The 25322-nt window shown below is 37.6% G+C and overlaps 1 protein-coding gene across 1 annotated transcript in view; it reads left to right on the top strand.

The window, feature by feature from the left end:
* LOC145996321 (neprilysin-1-like) overlaps positions 1-25322 on the top strand; it is a 201206-nt gene that overhangs the window by 40727 nt on the left and 135157 nt on the right. The window contains exons 3-4 of the mRNA XM_083132753.1: positions 10215-10436; positions 20202-20285. Coding sequence (XP_082988879.1) covers positions 10215-10436; positions 20202-20285 — 306 coding nt within the window. The remainder of the gene's footprint in view (positions 1-10214; positions 10437-20201; positions 20286-25322) is intronic.

The raw sequence follows: 25322 nt of genomic DNA on the forward strand, positions 1-25322 counted from the left end.
GCCCCAGCCACAACAAACAGCTGGGTGCTACGATGCCTCCAGAAGAAAATTTCAGGAACTGGTTTCTTGACAAGAGCTACTCGTAAGGAAATACTATTCTTTCAAGTGATATTAGAGTCATTGTCAAGAAGGTTCGCTTAAATGATGGTTCTCATCACAGACCACATGCCACACGTTAATTGTTTAAGTCCAGTTCATGCACTGGACCTACAGATTAAAATGGGATCCGAACCAAATCCTCTCTATTTGGTATTGAATTCGGAAGCCTTTCATTACATGGCGAAGACGTTACCACTACGACATCAGAGAGGCAATGGAACCCCTTGAGAAAGAGATAAGCGAAAATTGCTACGTGACAAACCATATTTGACCGTAAATTTTAAAAATAAGACAATATTTTGTACTGACAGTTTCGAACCGTGGGAGAGGCATATATTTTTTTGTACCATCGTCCATTTCACGAGTTTATAATTCTTCCTCACCGACACGAGTAACGCGAGTGGTAGAAGAAAAGCGTTAGTAAAATAACTGAAACAGAAATAAAAGGAAAAAGCGAAATAAATTTTATTCATAATATTCTGCAGTCACTTGAGTTGTATTCACGGGATGCTATCTTTAATGAAAGCCGTGGTCTCTTCCTTGTCTTTTTCGCTTTCTTTGTGCTCTTGCTTCCCCCGTCACGATTGGTCTAAAACTAATTAATGCGACGTTAATTAAACAATCCCAACAACGAAACAATGCACAATCAACTGCACAAAACAACATTCCAAATGTTTTCGAATCGGAAAACAATTGAGATGCTGTAAAATGACTTAAGATGCAGTAATAAAGTGGGAATTCGGTACCGTATAGAATTAAATCGGTAGAGATGTTCGATTTGATTGGATGTTTGTTATTTAGATTTGCTATTCTTTCACTTTTGGCAAATAGCGACGATGAAGATGAGTGATGCTATGATGAAATTGATGAAGGGACACTTACCAAGGACACCCACGCCCAAGTCGAGATTCTAACCAGGGACCCATGGCATCGTAGCGCGCTGTGCTAACCACTTCTCCATGGAGTGGACATTATAGCATATTTTGTGTGCTCAATTGGGATCAATCAATGGAATGAATAGGCATATTATATGATTAATAAATTCATATCATAATACCACGTCATATTATTCGGCACGAAGTAACATCAGAGACATTCAATCTTGCATGTTTGCCTTTCAACTAATTCTTTGAATTCAGGTTAATCACAACAATAAGATAAATTATGAAGAAAATGATAGTTATTACGAATTACCTGACAGAAACAACATTAAGCAGGCTCGGTGGTCAAGCTCATTAAGTGATTGACATTCGATATCGTCGCCAAAGTTCCCGGGTTTGAGTACCTTCCTTGTCGGGGGTGTTTACTATTTCGTCATCAATTTCATGTAATGGTCACTCGTGCTTATCGTCGCGATCATCGAACAGGGAATAAAAATTATAAAAATAAATACGATGGGAGTACTTATTTCATCTCTCACGAAATCTCCTACAAAACCGGAATATATAAAATACATGTTTATTCATTCACATACATTTTCGATTTCTATATTTAACTAATCGAGACCGAGAACGGAAGAGCAATTTTCAGTTCGACAAACCGAGAGACGGAGAAACTGTCAAGTCTCGTTTCTTCTTGGCATCTCCGTAATCGAGTTGTTCTGTTTGTCATTGGCTTTGTATTGGCAATTATTGTCATAATTCTTCCCCTGCAGGTAAACCATAACGATGAATTATGATGAAATGAAGCAGATAAAAGGGCAATAACAAGAAAGTCATGCCTGTTCGGGACTCCAACCCAGAACCTTATGTAACGAGATTTGAAATTCTGGAGAAGGCGTCCGTGTTTCGCTTGGTTTTCTCTTTCCTCTACTTCTCTTATATTATCATACATGTATAATAAAAATGGATCTCATAAGATATGTTGCGATTCATAATTGTGCTGATTAGATGCTACAGATGTGAACTCCAACCTGCAATATATTATTCCCTTTTCTTTCGTATCTGGTTGAACATGAAATTTTCTTACACTGTGACAATTTCTTTCTTAGTTTTGGTTTGGTGCACAGATATGCTAATCTGGACTCGACCTTCAGTTTAAAGTGGGATACTAACCACTATGTGCATCCATCGTGTATCAAACCCGGGATCCACTGATTACAAGGCGACGACGTTATCACTACGCCATCGAGGAGGCCCCATGACAAAATGTTATTCACTCGATCTCTACCATAATTTATTTCAGCATTTACATTTTCGTTTTCTTCTTCTTCTTTTTTCCTTTTGTTAACTACTCTTATACAACTCTTTTTGCGTCTTCGAATTTCTTCTTGTTTCAGGAAAAAATAATACATGCAGGCTGTATAAAAATCCCCCGTTCAAATAGATAAAACGTTCACTCTCGAGAACTAATTTACATGTTTATTACTAACGTAACCATTAGGAAGGAAACTATTGAAATGTTAACTGATATAACTGCAGATGAAACAATACTTACAGCCACTAACGAAATATCTATTCTTGTGTAGCCTCACAGACAACAAGTATCTGGTGAGTCATTCACTCTTGCTGACTACGGGCGAAGGTCACTGAACTAAAGGGTGGTGGCAAGCAAGCAGGCTTCTGCTCTATCAAAGACGAGGTCACGTGTTCCAGTATTCAATGGCGTACGAAATAAGGAGGAACACAGCTATCTGACGTATGTTTTGGTCCCGTCATTGCACTAGAACACTTTATCGTCGTGGCCTTGAAGTTCCCTCAGGGCACTCCTACGTAAAGGCTTCTCAGCTAGAAGGATATCTTCCCCATCGAGTGGAGGAAAAGTGGTTGCGTATAGAGGTCCTTCAACTTTCGTATTCTTTTTCATTTCAGAACCCGTGCTGTATCGTCGACTTAATCCAATCTATCCGATGTAGGTTTTAGGTTCTGTTTCTGTTCGGTTATTTCACGTTGTCTTCCTGCTTATGTTATTCGCGACGAAGGCTCTGGATTCGATAATCTGGACAATAACGGGATTGTGTTGGTTGCTTGATTTGGTGTCTTAAGTCCACTTTATGTCCTGTTAGGCTAATCGTGAATGGACCTACAGTTTAAAGGGGGATCCGAACCACTATGTTCCTCCACCGAGTATCGAAACCCGGGATCCCTTAATTACAAGGCGCCCACGATCCCACTGCGCCATCGGGGATTGTGTTCGAAACGAATGAATCAAATTTGAGTGATATGATATGCAACCATTGGAAGACTATTGAAAGAAAAGCTATGGGAACCTGCCAGTTTTTCTACTGCAGACAGGAAACCATAAACATGGAAGAGAAGCTTATATTCTATGAAACCTGATGCTATGTGCTCGAATACTGGCTAAATATAATCGATAGAGGCATAGCAACGTAAAACAACCTCTTATATGATACATATAGGTTTAAAAAGGTCGAAATAGAAAGATTGTGTGCGCCTCACTGATGGCGTAGTGGTAAGGCCTTGTAATCAAGGGGTCTGGGGTACGATACCAGGTGATCGCACATAGTGGTTCGGATCCCACTTTAAACTGTATGCAGTTCAGATTAGTCTATCTGTGCCGGTGACTCAGTCGGTAACGCGTCTGACTACCATGCTTTAGGCCCCGGGTTCAATCCCCGGACGGTTCAAGCCCGGTAAGTTTTCTAACGTTGGAAGCGGCCCCGGCGCCCACCCAGCGTCGAATGACATGGGTACCTGGGGGTAAAGGCGGTCAGGGGCGTGATGCTGATCACATCAACCCCACTCACGAACGAATCAAGAAAGTGTGGGGCGTTACCCCCACACCCCCTATACGCCTTCATGGCGTAGCGCTAAGCACAGGTGAGAACTTTACTTTTTTTTTTGCATAAAGTGGACTTAAAACAAAATTTAAAATTGCGATAAAGATTATAATAAGGTATTAAAGAATTGGGTCTAACACATTTTTTTATTGTTTACCAATGACATTGTTAACTAATATTCTTAGTTTCAGTTTCAAGATGAAATCGGCTACGAAATAAAAGGAGTGGGTTCATATTTCTGTTACGAAATTCCACTTTTGTAGTAGACCTGTGCCACACTAAGATGTGACATAATAAACAAATCTGAGACACTTTCAAAGTATTAAATTGCTATCTACGTATTTGGGAAAAATCTTTCAATATAATACTTTTTTTGGACGCGTCAAGTCATAGTATTTAATTCCTGTTTTAGCAGCTTTAAGAAACCTGATTTTTTTGGGGGGGTTACAAATGCCCTTTCTGCTCCCGTCAAGTTACGCCTATGACAAACAGGAATTCAAAGTAAAAGACTGTCCCGACTAAATCGGGAGACACGTCTGATAGATTTACAATTGGGAAAATCATAATTAAGCGTGTAGTTGAAAACAACCTATTTTCATATATTGCATGCAGCTCTACTTTTTCTGCAATGTGGATCAAGAACTGGGGACGTGGAGAAGCACAACACTCCACGTAACCAATAGTCACGTGACCCTCTTTGCTTTCCTGTCATGTTGACCTTCGCGTGGAACACATTTCTCGGTGTTAAGACAGGCAAAATCACCCGATCATCGAAGGGTGCAATATGTGTTGCCTACCCTCCTGCATTACTTGCTCCTATTAAAGCCTTATGGGGAAGAACTTTTTTCCATGACTGTACTGTGGAACAGTTCTTTTCCACCACTGTTCATATCTATACTTCATTTCTAATTATTTTCTAATATCATTCAAGAATTCTATCATTTCTTCATATTTCTAGATCTTTCCAGCATTTCACTGATTTCGCAGCAACTTCTTGCCAGTATTGCTGTAAGATTTCCCCTTGCAAACCCTAAATCGCCACACATGGCCCATGACGGATTCGCCCCGAGTCTAGCCTCGCATCACAGCCATCTTTACTTCTGAAATCCCTATGTCTTTACACTAAACGTTCTTGCGAATATCTTAAATCTGGCAACTATCGGCTAACCCAGCTCTCTCTTCTATTCATCTTTCCACTAATGGCCCAGAGGCAGCCACTGCTATTGTCAACTGTGTGTCTCTCTCCAGTCATTCTGGCGACACAAGTCATAAAACTCCTTGTCTCACAATAACCCCTTTTATACGTCCCGATCATCTGGTCTGCATCCTCCTGTACTGGTTGCAAACTCCAAAGATGTGTCACTAGAATTATAGTAATATAATAATATGGTTGGATACTTTGCTTTGGTGTGGCGGGAATATATTGCCTGGAGTCATAGGAGGTTTGACATCACTGCAAACTGTCCTTTGCCGCTTGTAACTTTTCCCTCCAAATTTCCACCAATAGAATTCAAAACGTCAACTCAATTTCGGCATAACCATAACATTCTAAATTTTGTGGAAACAGTTTTGGCTCGAGTACGGTGAAGGACGGAGGTGTCGAATACCATCGAGATCCGTCGGTGACCACTAAGCAGTACCGAGTGTAAGAGATATTATGGTGGACAGTGTTAAGATACCTAAGTGTGTGAGGTGACAAAACAAGTTGACGTCCAAGTTGCTATGCTTATTTTCAGTACAAGTTTATTGTGCGGACAGTGTTATAAAATACATAAGTGTGAGCAAGGAACTAAATGCACCAATGGATCGGTTTGAGCAATGCAGAACCGGTGTTTTGATAAAGGACCACAGGACGCAAGAATAGGAGCTTCACCACGGCAGTGTCGTCCAGGAACCCATGAAAGGGGTAAGAAAACGAAATTAAACAACAGTGCGCCAGCCCAGGTGATTCAGTAATCATCCCCTCTCGAAAATGTCAATCACAACAACTAGAACTTTTTTATCTAAAAACTTTCTTCTTTACTTATCTTAATCAGCATTAAACTCAAGAAAAATTGTTTCCAATCTTTCTTTTTTGTTTTAAGTAATTATCTTTATTTGCAATGAAAACCTTCAGTGGTGTCCCACCCCTACCGACTAGCTAGCTGGAGGCGGACTGTGGTGATTGTTTCATTGGTATTTGGTTGTGTCTACTGAAGGATTAGTTCTTAATCCTGAAGGTAGCGGCACCCTAATATCCGTGCCTCTTTGGCAGTGACCACTGTCCGCCGATGCAATGGAAGAGACCATTGCATCCAAGGATGTTGAATTGTACCATCGCAACTGTACAGTATATGCCCTTTAAATACACCATAATAAACGTGTTTTGTTGCTATAAACGGAGTTTTAATGCACTTTCTATTGTTCTTTTAGGTTATTTCAGTTAATCCGGACTTTCGTTAAACCGGTCACCTTATCCCCCATTAGTTCGGATTAACGAGGTTTTACTGTATTTGAATAACGTCGAAATGTGAAATTCTGTTTAAAAAGCGACAGAGGCAGAATAGAGCATCGATTTCTCTCCATGTTAAACCAGATACGATCTATGAATAAGTATTTGCAGGATCCCATATATTTCTTATTGAGAGGCAAGTTCAACTTTAAGTTACGTCTAATCAAAGGACATTTTGATTTTGAAAACCGGAAATGAAATATTGAGCATGTTCTCTTTCCGTTCATGTGTTTTTCTACTCCATCGGAAGTTTGATATTCTAAAGAGCGTAATGCTAAGATTTCTTCCCCTCCTACAACCATCCAGCGGATGGACCTCTTCTTCTTCAGCTCGCCGCGGGGAAGGGTCGGTGGGGGAGGAGCAGTGCCCGCTTCTCGCGAATGGCTGGACGTGGAAACTGTCCCTCGTACCCTTAATTCCACTTTCCTTGCTGTGGGACTTACTCAAGACACACCAAAGAACGAGCGAAGGGGAGTCTGAAGATTTTATTGTAACATGTGGGCGCCGAAGTTGGAAAAAACAGGTAATACAGTTGCTATTTTTGTGACTGCCATAACAGAAGTTTAGAGATATTTTTGCTTTGCGTCGAGATTAATTCAAAGTTATGTGAAGCAAATGCTCCTAGGGGAAGTCGGGGTAATATGAGAATAGTTAAGGTTTTTCATTAAAAAACTACAGTTACAGTTTTAAACGCTTATCCGTTTGATTCCTCAGCTTGTTGTCTACTTTAACCCAAAAGAAGAACCCGATAGTTTCTTGTAAAAACAATATTTTACAAAATAATGTCAAGTTGCTCATATTACCCCAGAGGGTAATATGGGCCACTGCAAATAAAGCTGGATATATCAAAATTTTTACATTTTTTTCTTAGTGCACCTGGTAGTTATTAGCATTTATACTCAACACAAGCACAATCCACCACGAAAGGAATGTCTCCATCATCACCACCCAAAAAATAATTTGCAGTTTTCGCATACAAAGGTGACTCCATCTTCCTCAATGTTTACACCGTCTTCACGTAACCACTCGCTGCTATTCCTACACCTCAACCATTTCTCTCCATTGAAGTCATTATTTCCTCCGCAAACAGGACATATACAATCTTCATCAGTAAAAGAATGAATAAATCATTCATTAATGTATTACATTGTTATTTGTTTATAATATTGTTAAATTACATTAATTTAATTTGAATGTTCTAAACAGCAGAAAAATTCATCTACTCGTATTAATCTAATTTTGGAATATTTTACTGTCGAAAATAGTTGCTCATATTTCCCCATTTCAGCTCATATTACCCCGAATACCTCTGCTCATATTTCCCCAGACGCAATGATTTGAATTACCATCTCCTGTGCCACAATGCTTACATGCAACGAAACAGTTTCATTCTGAATAGAAAGCCTAATCACTACGTTTTCAAATGACTTATTATGGCATTTTGTCAGACTAACAACTTACATGTTATTTTAGCCTATACAAATATTCCTAAATAACTATAAGACTACATTTTGACAAAAGTTTTCACAGACTTACATTAAAATGACGCTGACACGTCAAAGAGTGTCCCTAGGCTCACGACATTTATTGGGCCACTGGAAACGCGATTCTCCTCGTGGCGGTGTGCGCGATAATGCTTCAACCTGTTCATATTCCCCAACTGCTCATATTGCCCCGACTTCCCCTATATGCTTTATAGTCCCTTTGCTTTAGTAGTGGCCATCGACGCAAGTGCGCATGCGTTGACTGGACGAGTCCAGTTACAAAATATGGGTGGGACGGTTGAAGTAGGTTCCGTGAAAAGTCTTCCTGTTGAAACAATATTGTAGTTTTACACGCAGCAACGTCGTCGGCAAAATACGTTAAGAGAGTAGTCAAGCTGCTAAGTGGTGTTTTGGCAGCAAATGACAACACAAACTCAACAAAGCGAGCGATAATAAGCTGTAAGAAACGTTCTGTGGATAAGATGAGGCAGCGTCTCGCGCCACTCCGATACCAGAAGTTTCATTCATTTCTTAAGGTTCGTTTTCGACTGACACGTCGCGTGTCGCTTAAGTTTGAAATCGCCTTCAGTTGAAACACTTCTCAACGGAGGACGAACAAATAGCTAAACAATATTGTACCGTATTAGCTCAGGGGGGTAATGCCTTACACAGAGAACGTGAACCAAAGAAAAACTTGACAGAGTGCGTCAACAAGGACTATCTTGTTCACCCAGAGCACGACCTTGTCATCGCAGAGGCTGCAGCAAAAGTCCGAGATTTTTAAGGCAAACGAAATCTTTCTTCCAGGTCAACTGCTCTGCAGGACGTGTCCGGAGAAAGGGATCCTGGGTTTTACTTTGGCAGGGCTAAAAGAACCTCTTGACATTCATGGCCATTGTGGTTTCATGGTCTGTTGAAAATCCACGGCCTCCTATGTTGAGCTAACTGGATAAGTCTGACTCCTGAACTCAATGCCTTTCCTTTTCTACTTCCAGAGGTATAACATAGTCCATTGAACCGACATCCCGTGAGTTCCAGGAAATTGCCTCCTTGGTGTAGTGGTTAACTAAGTGCGTTACGTAGCCGAGGTTTCTTGGTTCAGTTATATGGAAAAAGCATGAGCAGTGGCGGCGATTGGGTTCCAAAACTGGGGCGGGGGGCAAGAATAGTTTACTTTCCCTTGATACATAAGGCTTAGTATAGCGTAATTTTCTGACAATGGAATATCATTTTAATGTGATAATAAATCGTAGACACATGTGTAAAAATATTGGTCCAGTTTCAGCCCACAATCATCTATTTAATTTTCATATGTCCCTGTACGTATTGCTAACATAGACTAAACTTCATCTTAACATGGAGATAATGACTATGTTCACCACCTCCCTTCATAGTCCATATTTGAGGGAATACTACCACAGGCAAATTACGGTTATATGTGTACTACGGGGCTAAGCGAAGAAGCTCTCAATTCCGTACGCTATCTAGCGTCGGCCGTGCGAACTATTGGCGCCGGAACGAAATCCTCTCGCTACAGGACTCTAATGGGTATAGTCTCACAATGTACTTTTACATATTTGAGCGAAAAATAAAGGTTCGACCACACTGTACAACACATTAATTGGAGAAATGACAGGCTTAGTCAGTCTAAAACTGCTTTCATCCAACTGAAGGAAAACAACTTTGGCCGTTTTTAAAGTATTAATGGCCATTACATAGTTTACCTAATTAATGAAATTTTAATGGTTTAGTTTTTAATAGGTGCACACAACTGTAATTTATAGTAATTATCCTTAAGAATTGTTTATTTTGTACTTAATATTCTATAATAATAATAAATGTAATCAAGGGGTTCCGAGTTTAATACTCAGTAAAGGCACATAATGGTTCGGATCTTACTTTAAACTGTAGGTCCAATTCCGGATAGCCTATCTGAGCATATAGTGGACATCAAACAAAAACGTAAAAATAAAACTCCATCATAATAACCATAAGCTTGATAATAATAATAATATTGTTACTATGAAGCTTACGGTTATGATTATAGAGGGTTATTATTTGGTACGGTCAATAAATAACAGGATTAATGTCGTGAAAGAGCGAAATAAAGTGACAGAGCGATGAAACTTACGGGATATGTATTCCAGGCTGGGGTACGCCACATGTCTGCGAGACGAGTTCCAGACCGTGTCGCTAGGTGGCAGCACTGACACGTAAGTTTCATCGCTCTGTCACTTTATTTCGCTTTTTCATGGCATTAATGGTTAGTATGGTCCAAGACGTCGACACTACACATCGAAAGATGGCATCCTCTAGATATACCCACCCTGCTCTGTTAATTTTTTGTTGTGACGAGAAACCGCTGCTTGATTTCACAGCAGACTTTTTACTCTTTTTTCAGACGTTGTTGAGCAGAAGAGGCGGCCGGAAGTGTGTGAGAGCCCAGCGTGCATCATGGCTGCCGCAAGGCTCCTGCAGAGGCTAGACCCTTCGGCCAACCCTTGCGAGGACTTTTACCAGTTCAGCTGCGGCAGCTACCTCAAGAGCCAGGAGGTCCCCGACGACAACTTCCACAGGTCGATGCTCCAAGAGATGCAGGAGGAGATCTTAGTCGTGATTAAAAGTGAGTAGTGTTACTTGAACTTACTTCTAAAAAGTAACTACGTTCCAGTTACTTGATTCAAACCGTAACTGAGTTACAGTTACTCTTTTTAAAAAGTCACTAATTTACTTCTCCAGTTACATTCTGCTGAGAGTTACAGTTACTTGATTGAAACCGTAACTGAGTCACAGTTACTCTTTTTAAAAAGTCACTAATTTACTTCTCCAGTTACATTCTGCTGAGAGTTACAGTTACTTGATTGAAACCGTAACTGAGTTACAGTTACTCTTTTTAAAAAGTCACTAATTTACTTCTCCAGTTACATTCTGCTGAGAGTTACAGTTACTTGATTGAAAACGTAACTGAGTTACAGTTACTCTTTTTAAAAAGTAACTAATTTACTTCTCCAGTTACATTCTGCTGAGAGTTACAGTTACTTGATTGAAAACGTAACTGAGTTACAGCTACTCTTTTTAAAAGTAACTTATTTACTTCTCAAGTTACATTCTGCTGAGAGTAACAGTTACTTGATTCAAAACGTAACTGAGTTACAGTTACTGTTTTTAATAAGTAATTTTTTTATTTTCCAGTTACATTCTGCGGAGAGTTACAGTTACTTGATTCAAAACGTAACTGAGTTACAGTTACTGTTTTTAAAAAGTAACTTATTTACTTTTCCAGTTACATTCTGCTGAAAGTTACAGTTACTTGATTGAAAACTTAACTGAGTTACAGTTACTCTTTTTAAAAAGTAACTAATTTACTTTTCCAGTTGCATTCTGCTTAGAGTTACAGTTACTTGATTCAAAACGTCACTGAGTTACAGTTACTGTTTTTAAAAAGTAACTTATTTACTTTTCCAGTTACATTCTGCTGAGAGTTACAGTTACTTGATTCAAAACGTAACTGAGTTACAGTTACTGTTTTTAAAAAGTAACTTATTTACTTTTCCAGTTACATTCTGCTGAGAGTTACAGTCACTTGATTCAAAACGTAACTGAGTTACAGTTACTCTTTTTAAAAGTAACTAATTTACTTATCCAGTTACATTCTGCTGAGAGTTGCAGTTACTTGATTGAAAACGTAACTGAGTTACAGTTACTCTTTTTAAAAAGTAACTAATTTACTTTTCCAGTTGCATTCTGCTGAGAGTTACAGTTACTTGATTCAAAACGTAACTGAGTTACAGCTACTCTTTTTAAAAATTAACTAATTTACTTTTCCAGTTGCATTCTGCTGAGAGTTACAGTTACTTGATTCAAAACGTAACTGAGTTACAGCTACTCTTTTTAAAAAGTAACTTATTTACATTTCCAGTTGCATTCTGCTGAGAGTTACAGTTACTTGATTCAAAACGTAACTTAGTTACAGTTACTGTTTTTAAAAAGTAACTTATTTACTTTTCCAGTTACATTCTGCTGAGAGTTACAGTTACTTGATTCAAAACGTAACTGAGTTACAGTTACTCTTTTTAAAAAGTAACTAATTTACTTTTCCAGTTGCATTCTGCTGAGAGTTACAGTTACTTGATTCAAAACGTAACTGAGTTACAGTTTCTGTTTTTAAAAAGTAACTAATTTACTTCTCCAGTTACATTCTGCTGAGAGTTACAGTTACTTGATTGAAGACGTAACTGAGTTACAGTTACTCTTTTTAAAATGTAACTAATTTACGTTTCCAGTTGCATTTTGCTGAGAGTTAGAGTTACTTGATTCAAAACGTAACTGAGTTACAGCTACTCTTTTTAAAAAGTAATTAATTTACTTTTCCAGTTGCATTCTGCTGAGAGTTATAATGACTTGATTCCAATCGTAACTGAGTTACAGCTACTCTTTTTAAAAAGTAACTAATTTACTTTTCCAGTTGCATTCTGCTGAGAGTTACAGTTACTTGATTCAAAACGTAACTGAGTTACAGTTACTGTTTTTAAAAAGTAACTAATTTACTTTTCCAGTTACATTCTGCTGAGAGTTACAGTTACTTGATTCAAACCGTAACTGAGTTACAGCTACTCTTTTTAAAAATTAACTAATTTACTTTTCCAGTTGCATTCTGCTGAGAGTTACAGTTACTTGATTCAAAACGTAACTGAGTTACAGCTACTCTTTTTAAAAAGTAACTTATTTACATTTCCAGTTGCATTCTGCTGAGAGTTACAGTTACTTGATTCAAAACGTAACTTAGTTACAGTTACTGTTTTTAAAAAGTAACTTATTTACTTTTCCAGTTACATTCTGCTGAGAGTTACAGTTACTTGATTCAAAACGTAACTGAGTTACAGTTACTCTTTTTAAAAAGTAACTAATTTACTTTTCCAGTTACATTCTGCTGAGAGTTACAGTTACTTGATTCAAAACGTAACTGAGTTACAGTTACTGTTTTTAAAAAGTAACTAATTTACTTTTCCAGTTACATTCTGCTGAGAGTTACAGTTACTTGATTCAAACCGTAACTGAGTTACAGCTACTCTTTTTAAAAAGTAACTAATGTACTTCTCCAGTTACATTCTGCTAAGAGTTACAGTTACCTGATTCAAACCGTAACTGAGTTACAGCTACTCTTTTTAAAAAGTAACTAATTTACAGTTACATCTTCTGAGAATTACAGTTACTTGATTAAAAACGTAACTTACTCTTTTCAAAATCTAAGAAATTCACTTTTACAGTTATATTCTACTGATAGTTACAGTTACTCTTTTAAAAAGTTACAGTTTTAGTTACTTTACAGCAACATTCTGCTGGGAATTTTCTTGCAAGCATATTAGTCACAATCAACGATCGACCAGGCACAGCCTCCGAAACTAATCTCAATTGAGCCTAGTGTGTGTCAGCCATTTATGAAACTCAGTTATACTATTTGTGTTTATTAAAATACTAGCTCATTGCCCGGCGTTTCCCGGGTATTTATTAATCCCAATCTTCTCTTAGACAGGAAAATAATGATTTCTAACTATAGTGTAAAATTAACTTGGAGTTGAACGGCATTGGGAGCTTCACTATTCATCTTAGCGACCCCGAAAACTATGGATTCCACACTAATATCGGTCGTTTTCGATTATTTTTACATGTCACCCCTTCCCACCCCATCCCTATGGGTACCAAGGGTGTTTAACCCCCACAGTATTTCTTTCCATATTGCAAGTGATATGTATACCAAGTTTGGTTGAAATCGATTCAGGCGTTCGAGTGTTATGGCGGAACAAACACACACATACATCCATTTTTATATATTAGATTGCTGCCAGTGTGAAGTTGTTGGAGATTGTTTTATACTCCTGCTGAAGATTGATGGGAATTACTGAAAGTAGAATTCTATAATCTATCTATATATATAAAAATGGATGTGCGTGTGTGTCTGTGTGGGTATGTATATTTGTTTGTTCCGCCACAACTCTCGAACGCCTGGAGCAATTTCAACCAAACTTGGTACACGTGTCACTTGCAATCTGGAAAGAAATACTGTTGGGGTAAGACAACCCTGGCACTCTGAGGGATGGGGTGGGAATGGGTGAGATGTGAAAATAATCGAGAACAACCTATATTAAATTCAGCACAAACAGACATCCGTGACTCTATACAATCCGCACAACTATGGTGTTTCTCGGGTTGTCTAACATTCAGGCTGTGTTGCGAGGGGGTGAAAAATTAAATGATCTAGATTAGTGTCGAATCCATAGTTTTCGGAGTCGCTAAGCTATTTGGTGGCATTCACGATCACATTTAAAATTAGTTACATTTTACACTATAGTTAGAATTCATTATTTTCCTGCCTAATACAAGATTGGGATAAATAAATACCCGGGCAACGCGGGGTATACAGCTAGTAACTGATATACTCCCTCTGTCCCATAATTATTGTCCGGTACACTTTTGTTTGTTGTCCCATAATAATTGTCCGATAGGCAAACTGTGACATTGGTGAATACAGAAGAAGAAAATGAAACACGGGAATGAACCATACAACGTTATTACTCAAGGATCAGTACAAATTGGCCGATCAAGTATCCAAAAGAACATAAATAAAAAGTCACCATTATGGCATACCGGACTATAATTATGGGACAGAGGGAGTATTTAATCTGTACGATCCACTAAGTCAGTATATCTGGTAAAAATATTATAGTGACAGTGCGACAGCCACGAGTATAAATTATTCTATTTCTTCCAATATTGTTTGTCTTTATAGCTTGCACTACAAATATTTTCCTTACCAGTAGTATGGTCAACTATTTTTTCCTTGTTCAAACATGAATTACTGTTGGTGTATGTATGTGTGTGTGGGTGTTACTTACTCAACGTGAGAGAGTAATACATTTACATTTATTACTTCACAAATTCACTATTCTCCCTTGCATTTTCTCCTAATTTGGATCCTCTAACTGCAGCAGTACATATGTTTCAATGTTTTCTCTGACAATCCAAAGCATCCCATCTGCTACAATCAAGTTATATCATCAAAAGATCTTTCCGAGTCTGTATTAGACACTGGTAATCAAGCCGTTTACATTCACAAGCTAGAAAATATGCGACCTGACTTTCACCATTGTCTGCACTATATAGCTTCCACCAGAATTCGATTCTTGTGAATCTTGAAATCCTATTGGATATGAAAATCCAGCTGAACAAGCGATTCGCATAGTTGCCAGATGTTATTAAAAAAAACGAAATTAAGTAAAATTAAGTGTTTATCTATCATGTCATGATTGCCATTATCAAGGGTTCCCGCAGTACTGCTATTATTATTACTATTATTATTATTATTATTATTATTATGTAAATCATAAAATTGAAATTGAATTCAAAGTACTTTATTATTATTATTTATTATTTGAAGTAGAGTTACACTTAAGCTTAGAGAATTTTTACACAGATTATCTTACTATACAAACAGCTTTTTATCCTACATGAATTAATTTGTTAAGGTATACAATTGAGGGGTCTAGTGAGAGAGAGAGCTATGCCACTTTGACAAGAAATTGAAATAAATTGAGTTTTCTAAAGCATTGCGTTGAGTCATAATTTGTATAACAAAGGGTATTTGTTTTTTTGCTGAACATATTGTTAGGTAAATTATTCAAAAGGAAAAATATGAATTTCAATATAAATACCATTTATTATGAACATGTATGGTATATTGTTGTAGTATACCCATGTGAAAGAATCAATCTAGCACATCAAATACTTTGAACAAGGCTTAAATACTTTTGCCTCAGTGTAAATCATGTTCACAGGGTTACATATGATCTACATAAAGACAACTTCATATGTCTTCTGGAGGATCCTCACTGTCCATTGTTTCTGTGGATTTTAGTTTTTGGTAAACACCATGAAGAACTGGAAGAATATAAGGCATTATTGGCATGAGATCTTTTAACTTCAGGGCTGATATTAAATCTATCACCGGTTACTGCAACACAACCTCTGCCACTCCTATTGCAGACACCATCAGTAAGTGGCATAGCTCCTTCTCTCACTCAAAATGCTGATGAGGACGTATTCAAGAACTCAGAAAATCTGCTGCAGAACAAGCGGGAGCTATGCCACATGGTTGTTGTTCACTGGATAGATGACAGATGGTACGAGAAGACTGAAAATGGCAAAAAAATAAAATTATCAAGATTTGTGGCATAGCTCCCTCTCTCACTAGACCCCTCAATTCTGCAAAATGTTTATAAATGTATAAAACATGGAAAAATATAAGTGTGCCTATATAATTGAAACACACAACGAATAAAAATTAAGTAAGTATATGTGAAGGAGGCAATGAAGCAAATGAGGCACGGTGTCAGTATTCATAGATTAACATCATATTGATTGATTTGCTTTATTTTACTTCGCATTTTTACCACTAATTTACGAAGATGGGATGAGTGATGATATGATGAAATTGATTAATGGACAAACATCCATGCCCAGGCCAGGATTCGAACCCGGGACCCTTGGCGTCGTAGCGCGATGTGCTAACCACTCCGCCACTGGGGCGGGCAAGTTCACACTTAAGTCCACTATTTAAACAGAAATTGCATTCGCCTTATTTATTTTCCACAAACATGTACAAGTATCACTTTGTCTTTTTTGTAATTTGTCACCACACACAGGTATCAAACAGATCACTTAATCGAAACTCCTTCGTGTTATTTCTGATGCATGTTTTTACACGCTGAAGTAAAAAAAAAAAATCAAAATGACAGCGCATGAATTATTAAGGGGGAGAGGGACAATTTTCCCTAGGTCTTTCTCGCTGCGGCAGCTGCCGATCACTGTTGCCAACTCCGCTTTTTGGGAGCCAGATCTAGCTCTCTCGTGCGACGTGATATTGTTATATTGGCCGCATCACCCACTCCTCTTAACCTCCCCAGCTACTTTTATAAATATTGTTATTCGGGAATCCTTTATTTTCGATTTCATATGAGCATAAGTGGATTATTGACCATGAACTCCATAAATACGACCTGCCCCTGGTGTAAGCTAAGGAACAGGTCATCCTCTGACGTCACCCATTAGAAAACAGCAACAAGCTATTTGATCACTTTACCTAGCGTGATATGTTACTGCATTCAAAACTGTAAGTTCCTAAAAGCTTCCATCAAAGCATATCTGTAGGTAAAATCCATATGAATTTGTTTCTACAATATTTTCCCTTGCTATTGTAGTACACGAATCGTAACTTTCCTGCCCTCCACCCCCTCCGCCTCCCTTACCAACATCCACCGGCGTGTTTCGGTTTTTTAAATGCAAAACAAGCTTCAGCACTTACCTGTAGTTGTTTCGTTGTTTGTGTACGTTACGGGAGGTTTTTTTTTTAAAAAAAACAACTTTACCTCACTGCCATTGTGAATCAGAAAAAGTACTTACAATATTAATACCTGATGCTAAATCGCGTAAATTGCCTGACCATTTGGAAAACTGTTAATGCATAATTATATATAACATATATAAGTCTGAATAAAACAGGGAATTCACATTCACAGTAACCGAGGCAACACACTGGCCGAGTCGAATCATACAAATTAGTTACTTTTAAAGAGAGTAACTTCTTGATTATCGGCACAATATATTTTTTGGGGAGAAAAATATTTATGGAAAGATTAGAAACAACACAAATATGAACCCCGTTTTGGCCAACTAGTGACCTAAAGTTGAAATATGATGAAAATATACCACCCAAAAACCCACAGCAATCGCATTCGCAAAAACTAGAAATCAGTTTAAATTATATTTTATATGGAAAAACAAGCTACCACAAAAAATGATTCAAGATATTGCAATTTATTTTTTAAAGGAAATTGTATTTTATGAGAGAACGCAAGGAAAAGTAACTCTTAATTTAGTTATTTGCTGTTATAGTTACTCAAAGGTTTAACTGCTACTTGTAAAGTGCATTGCAAGTAACTCATTATATCCAATCACAGATTACTGTAATGAATTCAACAAGAGTGAAATGTACAATGGATTGTTACATGGTAGTCAGTCATAAGGGTAGGTAGAGAATATTGCGCTTTGCAACTATACATTATATCGAGTATATAGTTCACGATATGCAATCTGGGTTTTCCGTAATAATATACAGGTTACCTTGCAAGAATTTTAAAAATTCAGTTTGTACTTTTAAGGTATTATTAATCCGTTACAAATTCGGTTGCTTTTTCAGCGCAAGACATTACATGAATCAAGATCTTTCTACCAAACAAAAACGAATCGAGATCAACAACTTTAAAACATCCACATTGATACAGCGTTCTTGAACTCAGCGGGTCCCTGTTAATTTACAAACATATGTGCAGTAATGTGCGTCTACGTGTAAACAACGATAGTCTACATTCTACACGTAGACTATTTTATACACTTAGATTACGTAATCTATGTAAACAACATGGCGAAAGGTGATAACTTAGCAAAGGGCGCCGTGGAATTATACGAAAATTAGACTGCGTATCAGTTGCTGAAGTGCGAGAAGAAATTTTCATACTCTTTCTTCCAAATTCGAACAATTTCTCACCTAGGAAGAAACCTAATACAGGAAATATTCTAGTGTTTTATGGGGAAAAGACAACTTTTGCCTCACGACTGCCATCTTCTTCCATAGCTGATAATAGAAGAGAAGAGAAATTTGTTGTAAATAGGATTCTTTTCATTTCGTTAGGAACCAATATAGTTGAAAATGTCAATTTCCTTTCATGAAAGCCTTGAAAATTAATTTTAATGCACTTTAGATTGTCTACGTAGTCTATGCAAACTACAACCCAATGTAATCTACGCGTAGATTACGTGTAGACAACGCATGTAGACGTAAACTTATAGTCTACGGCACATCACTGCATATGTGCAATAAAAAAGAAAGAATTCTTTGTTATTTGTTAGTGTAGAAGACAGTCACAGCTTCTGGTTATATTATGTAGGCTTAGAACCAATACTGGAAACACAGGAGCGATAGAAGGAACGGCGCTCACTCGAACGCAACATTTTTCTTCTTTTTGCAATTTGGCCAGTAGAAAACAGAGCGTGGTTATGCACGTAGCGCAGGCAAAGCTCTCTTCATTACGCACTACCCTTCCGGACGCGCAAAACGCGTTCGCGACAGCGCCAGACCGTGAAAAGTGAAAAAAACGGTTGGCGAATCTTCGATCGGCAGCGATTCGCTCAACCAGATCGCTAATTATCCCGTCGCTTTCCGGCATCTGGTACGTTGAACAGGCATTTGCACCCTGACCCATTCCCCCCCTTTAACACACAGACTCATTTCGGTTTTGACTCGAATGATTTTACACCCCAGCCTGTCCCGCCCCTATCATTTATCCATCACGCTTCCCGCCGCTGGCTATCCATCCGGTAACAGAGGTAATTAACAATGATTCTCGGTGTGTCGCATCCCCCTTTCCACTTAACCCAGAACATGAGTTTTGCGCTAGCTACAATTTTCAATTTTTTCTATCATCTTTAGTCACCAGATTCATATTTGTCTCTCCAATCTCCATTTCATGACTTCATGTGTTACATCACCCCTCCCTCTCGCCAAGTTTATAGGAATTTCCATTCATGTGTTTCTGTTGGTCCAGTTTATAGATTTGTAAATTTTTCAGTGTTATCCCCCCCTCCCCTCCCACTCCTGGATTTTGTAAAATCTTTACTTCTTTCTATTTTAAGTGACTTTTCCCCTTCTTGGATATATCGCGGTGATGAGGATAAAATACGATATGGAAAAATAGACAAAAATACGACGAAATATATGATGAAACACTTATATTTTACCTAGTGTTTGAACTAGGGATGGCAAAAAAATTACGATAACGGGTATCTGAATTACATATTATCCAATATCCGTTTTGGAAGCAACGGATAATCCGCATATCCGAATAGTACAGATTTGTTGAATGATTTATGGAATATCCGTACAGAGAAATACGAAAATTAATAAAAGAATATGTTGATAGCCCGTAAAACGGATACACGAATACACAGTCCGGATAATGAACACATTCGCATATTCGGGCAGTACTGATAATCCATACATCTGGGTATCAGAATATCCAACATCCGAATATTTTAAAACCCGGTAGAAAATTATCCGATATCCGAATAAAATTTTATCCGAGTTTGACCATCCCTAGTTAGAACCTGGTAGCATGTTTTTTTTAGCAAGATTTCTCATTCTTATTTTTCTATTATCTTGAGAATTGCATTTGTTTTCCTGTCTCATCGTCAAAGCTTTTCGATGTGTATTATCTTCTCCCACAATCTGATATTATTCAGTCATCTATATTTAAATTTTCTTGTCTGTCTATTCCAGAACTTATCGATAAACCGTCGGCGGATGACGAGAATATTGCCATCAAGAAAGCCAGGAAGCTGTATGCTTCGTGTATGGATCGAAGTAAGTAGCATATTTTTATCTTGTTTTGTCTTGTCGTGCATAATAAACAGTTGTTTTTGACATTATTCTTCCTGCATGTACGTATTGCTTGCATTATAGCATTGTTCTTCTAGTTTACGGTTGTTACAAACATTTAAACCATATTTTTCTAATAACCTTGATTTAAACATGTTTTTGATGGAACGTTTCGGGAAAACACACTCTCTCTTCATCAGACATTTATTTATGCATTATTCTTTACCCAGTAAAGCTTAATTAATAACTTCTCTATTGCGGATAGAAGAGAAATAGGTGCGAAAATTATTCCAAAGAACACATGCCACATAATGTGATTGTTCAAAATTCAAATTCAAATTCAAATTCTTTATTTACGTGGGCGAGGTTCAGCCTGAGGCTGTTCTGCCACCTAACCCGTGTCATCGATTACATTTAAATTTACATTTCTTTTGTTATTACAGTATTAATACAGTGTACAATAAACTGTATGATTTAGTTACAAAATCTATTGATAAAATAATAGTAATAATTGTATGAATAAAATGATACAAAAATTGTGAAAGATAACTACATAAAAATAAAATAAAATGAATGAAAAATAAGTAAAAATAATAACATGTAGACAAAATACATAACATAAACATACAAGTTACATCATAGTATTTGAACACAATCTCTGCTCTGCCAAAAGAAAATTCTTTACTTCGTTTCGGAAAGATTCTATTTTAGATATGCTCGACATGGTCTTAGGTAGGGCACTCCATATTTTTGCAGCAGAATATGAAAACGACGACTGATATGCCTGTGTGTCGCAGAGTGGAAGGTTAAATTTGAAATTATTTCTTGTATGGTGGCTGTGAATACTGGTGCGAGGGATCAACATGTCTGCCAGATACGACGGCTTGCCAGATGTAATAATTTTATGTATAAGGCAATATGTATGCAGTAGCCGCCTACGGTACATATTGAGGATATTCTTATTATTTATGGAAGGTAAAATATGTTCACGTCTCGGGATGCAAAATATGAACCGCATGCACGCATTTTGGCATTTTTGAATCTTTGCTTGTAAAGTTTTATTTATTCTACCAGAGTACACTACGTCACAATAGTCGAGAAATGGATATATAAGTGTTTCAACTAATCGCTGCTTGACTTCTGAAGATAATAGTTTGTTAAATTTAAACAAGAATCTAAGTGTTCCAAATGATTTATTGATTTGGCGGCTAATATGCTCATTCCATGATAGACGAGTGTCAAATATCAGTCCAAGACTTTTAACTACTTGAGCTCTAGGTATGACATCATCATTTATTTTAATTGTTGTATTAGTGTGCTCGACCGAACCAATAGCATTTCGAGTTCCAATAAATGTATAACATGACTTATTAGCATTAATTTTAAGGCCTTTGCATCACACCATGTTTTTATCGCACCCAAATCATTACTTATGTATTCAATACTTATGGCAATTTCTGTTGGATTGAATGATTTGGTTAGTTGAGTGTCATCAGCATATGAATGTACGTTACAGTATTTGACAACTGAGGGTAGGTCTGCAATATAAATCGTAAACAATAAGGGACCTAGTATAGATCCTTGTGGAACACCAGATGAAATATATAAATTATTAGATAATAATGTAGGCGACAGTTTTACACGTTGATTTCGGTTACTTAGATATGAAAAATACCATTTAAGGGTAGATTGTGAAAAACTGTAATATTTCAGTTTACTGAGCAGTAATTTATGTTGTACCGTATCAAATGCTTTGGACAGGTCCAATAATATTAATGCAGTGAGGAATTTCTTATCCATAGCCTGGAGGATGTCATTTGTGACTTCAGCAAAGCCGTAGCAGTGCTGTGTGCCGGCCGAAATCCTGACTGTGAGGGTGGAAGAATATTGTTTTGGGCAACGAAGCTAAATGTCTGTTTATAGATTATTTTTTCTAGTAGTTTTGAACACACGGGCAGAACACTAATAGGTCGAAGGTCGTTTACATTAGTTGGTCGGGTCGTCTTAGGGAGTGGTGTTATCAAAGCTTCTTTCCATTTCCTGGGAAATACGGATTTCTCGAGCGAAAAGTTAATAATATGTGTGATAATAGGCAAAATAAAAGGTAGCGATAACTTCAGCATTGTAGTTGATATTCCATCTGCACCAATAGCAGTAGACTTGATTTCGTACAAACATTTTCTTACAGTATAACCATCCACTTTTTTAAGAGCAAATTCGGGAAGCATATTATTAAACTTTTGGTTACTAAATTTTAAACATTCTTGAGATATCAGACGTTGGTCGATATTTAGACTATCAATTGAATTAATAAAGTGTTCATTTATCTCGTTCGCATTGTCAAACGTGGAGGGGAGATCATTTTTATTTGAGCCAATGCCTACAGATTTCAGCTGCTTCCATAAATGCTTTGGTTGTCTTGGTGTTTTATTGATGTTATGCTCAAAATAACACTTTTTTTCTTGCCGAATAACAGATGTCGTGAAATTTCTCAATTCTTTGTATTCTTTCCATGCAGATTCAGTTCCGATTCGCTTGAATTTACGAAACGCATTGTCCCTTAGTTTCATCAACAGCTTCACATTCGATGTAATCCACGGCATACGTTTGTTACGAACTCGTGTTTTACGAACTGGCGCGTGCTTGTCAAAGAGATCAAGTAAGTTGACATTGAAATACTCTACTTTCATATCCAAGTTATCGGTGTTATATATTTTTCCCCAGTTAATTTTTTCTGCGTCCTTCACGAATTTATCATAATCAATATCACCGTATTTTCTGTGGTATATAATTCTGTTCACGCTTTCTGGTTTGGTATACGCAAGTACAACGTGGGTCATTCTATGATCGCTGTTGCTGACTGGCTCACCGACACCATGTTGGATTATATTTTGCATGTTGCTGACAAACGTCAGATCAATTAATGACTTAGTCGTGGAGGTTATTCTGGTTGGTTTATTGATTATTTGCGTTAATTGAAATTGATTAAACAAATTTTGAATGTAAATTACGTCAGCACAGTCTGGATGTAAGAAATTAATGTTGAAATCTCCAGCTATAATAAGGTCATTAACTAAGGGATACATTTCGGTCAATATATCTTCTAAAATTGACAACTGTGTATATGGAATACGCTTAGGCCTGTATACGGCACAAATACCGAGACGTTCCTTTTTTATTTCAACCGTAGCTGCAAGGTACTCAACGTCAAACTCTCCTTCAATTTCGAAAGACAACGGATGCAGTTTTAGTCCCTCCCGTGCGTATATGCAGACACCCCCACCCATGCTGTAATGACGATCAGAGCGTATTAAGTCATAACCTGGAATTTTCAATGCATTATTCGTTATATTGCAAGTTAACCACGTTTCTGTTATAACAAGAATGTCAATCTGTTTCTCTGTAATTTCGATGCATATTTCCTGAAGTTTGGGGAATAATGACCTGACGTTTACATTTGCTATTTTGAGACCCAGGGAGCAGCCGGTTCTTTTGTCATCGGCGAGAGGGTGACGGAGGACATGCCCTAGAGCAGTGGAGTTCATTTCAAGGGGGGTGGTAGGTTCTGTTGGAGGCATAACGGTAGAAGTAACTTCTGGAGGGTTGCAGAGCAGAGAGAGGTTGCAAACTCACTACATTTATCGGCAGATGCATAAAGTACACAAATACAAATACAAATAAAAGTTTTCTGCTTTTTACGGTACTTTTGATCATTAGAAACTTATGAATATGTTTTTTTGATTTACTAACAATTAAACTTTGCTTATGTACAAGAACGTATCTCACATTTACGAAACTAAACTGTAAAATTATGCAGTTGCGATTAAAATATTGAAAGTAGTAAACAATAATAAAAGAAGCAAAACACGTATATATCAAAGAAAAGAGGAACTCAAACATTTGTTGAGGAAACGCCATGTGAAAATAAGATTCATTCATTCATACTTTATTGGTTTTTAGCTGTTATACCAGCTCTACACCAAGTGTATTAAAAAAGTCATGCATGTAACATGATACTGTTATATCAAATTACAAATTTTGAATATATACAGTTTTCATATATCTACAAAATCTAAAACTGACAATAAACACGCTTCCAGAAGTTAAGCACGCGATGGTAAAATCAACAAATATGGAAAAGTAAAGCTTTGATTAACACAAAATTGCACATGAAGGTAGCAAATGTGTTTATGCATTCAAGAAAACAAGAATTGTGTACAAAGATGAAAAAAAATATTTATATTTCATAAGTTATATGATGACGTCACATTTGGGTCATTAACATAATGATGTTTAAAGGCAAACAAACCAAACAAAACTTACAGTAATATGATGTGTGATCAAAACAAAACTTACATTAATATGGTATGTGACCATCTCGGACCTTCACACAAACTTTACAACGATTTTCCATGCTTTCAATGAGGTGATCAACCATCGCAGATGCGAGCAATGGGCAGTTTCAAACTCTGAGACTGGCTGGAGGAAGTAAACGTGCAAGGACAGCACGCCAGAGGGCATCCCAAAAGTTTTGAATGGGATTAAGGTCGGGGGAATACGCCGGCCACTCCATACGAGAAATGCCCTCACTTTCCAGGTACTCGTCAACTATGTTGGCTTGATGGGGACGGGCATTATCGTCCATAAGGAGGAAATCAGGACCAACTGCTGCAACGTAGAGTCTCACAATGGGGTATAGTACTTCATCCCGATACCGCGCAGCCGTCACAGAACCGCCTTTAAAGATGTGCAGCTCGGTGCGATTGTCTCGTTCTCTCCAGATCCTTACACGCTTATCATCTGATTCCAGGATAAATATGGACTCGTCCGTGAACAGGACGTTGCACCAATCTGAGACAGTTCAATTGACATGTTGACGACAACACTTTAATCTTGCCCCACTGGCTTGGACGGTTAGTGCAACACAAACACGTAGTACTCGGGCGTACAATCCCTTCATGTAGAGCCTTCGGCTCACAGTACTGGCAGATATTGTCTTACGAAGTGCCGCTGCAACCATGG

Source organism: Lepisma saccharinum, chromosome 12 (genome assembly GCF_977018435.1).
Source record: "Lepisma saccharinum chromosome 12, izLepSacc3.1, whole genome shotgun sequence".
Lineage (NCBI taxonomy): Eukaryota > Metazoa > Arthropoda > Insecta > Zygentoma > Lepismatidae > Lepisma > Lepisma saccharinum.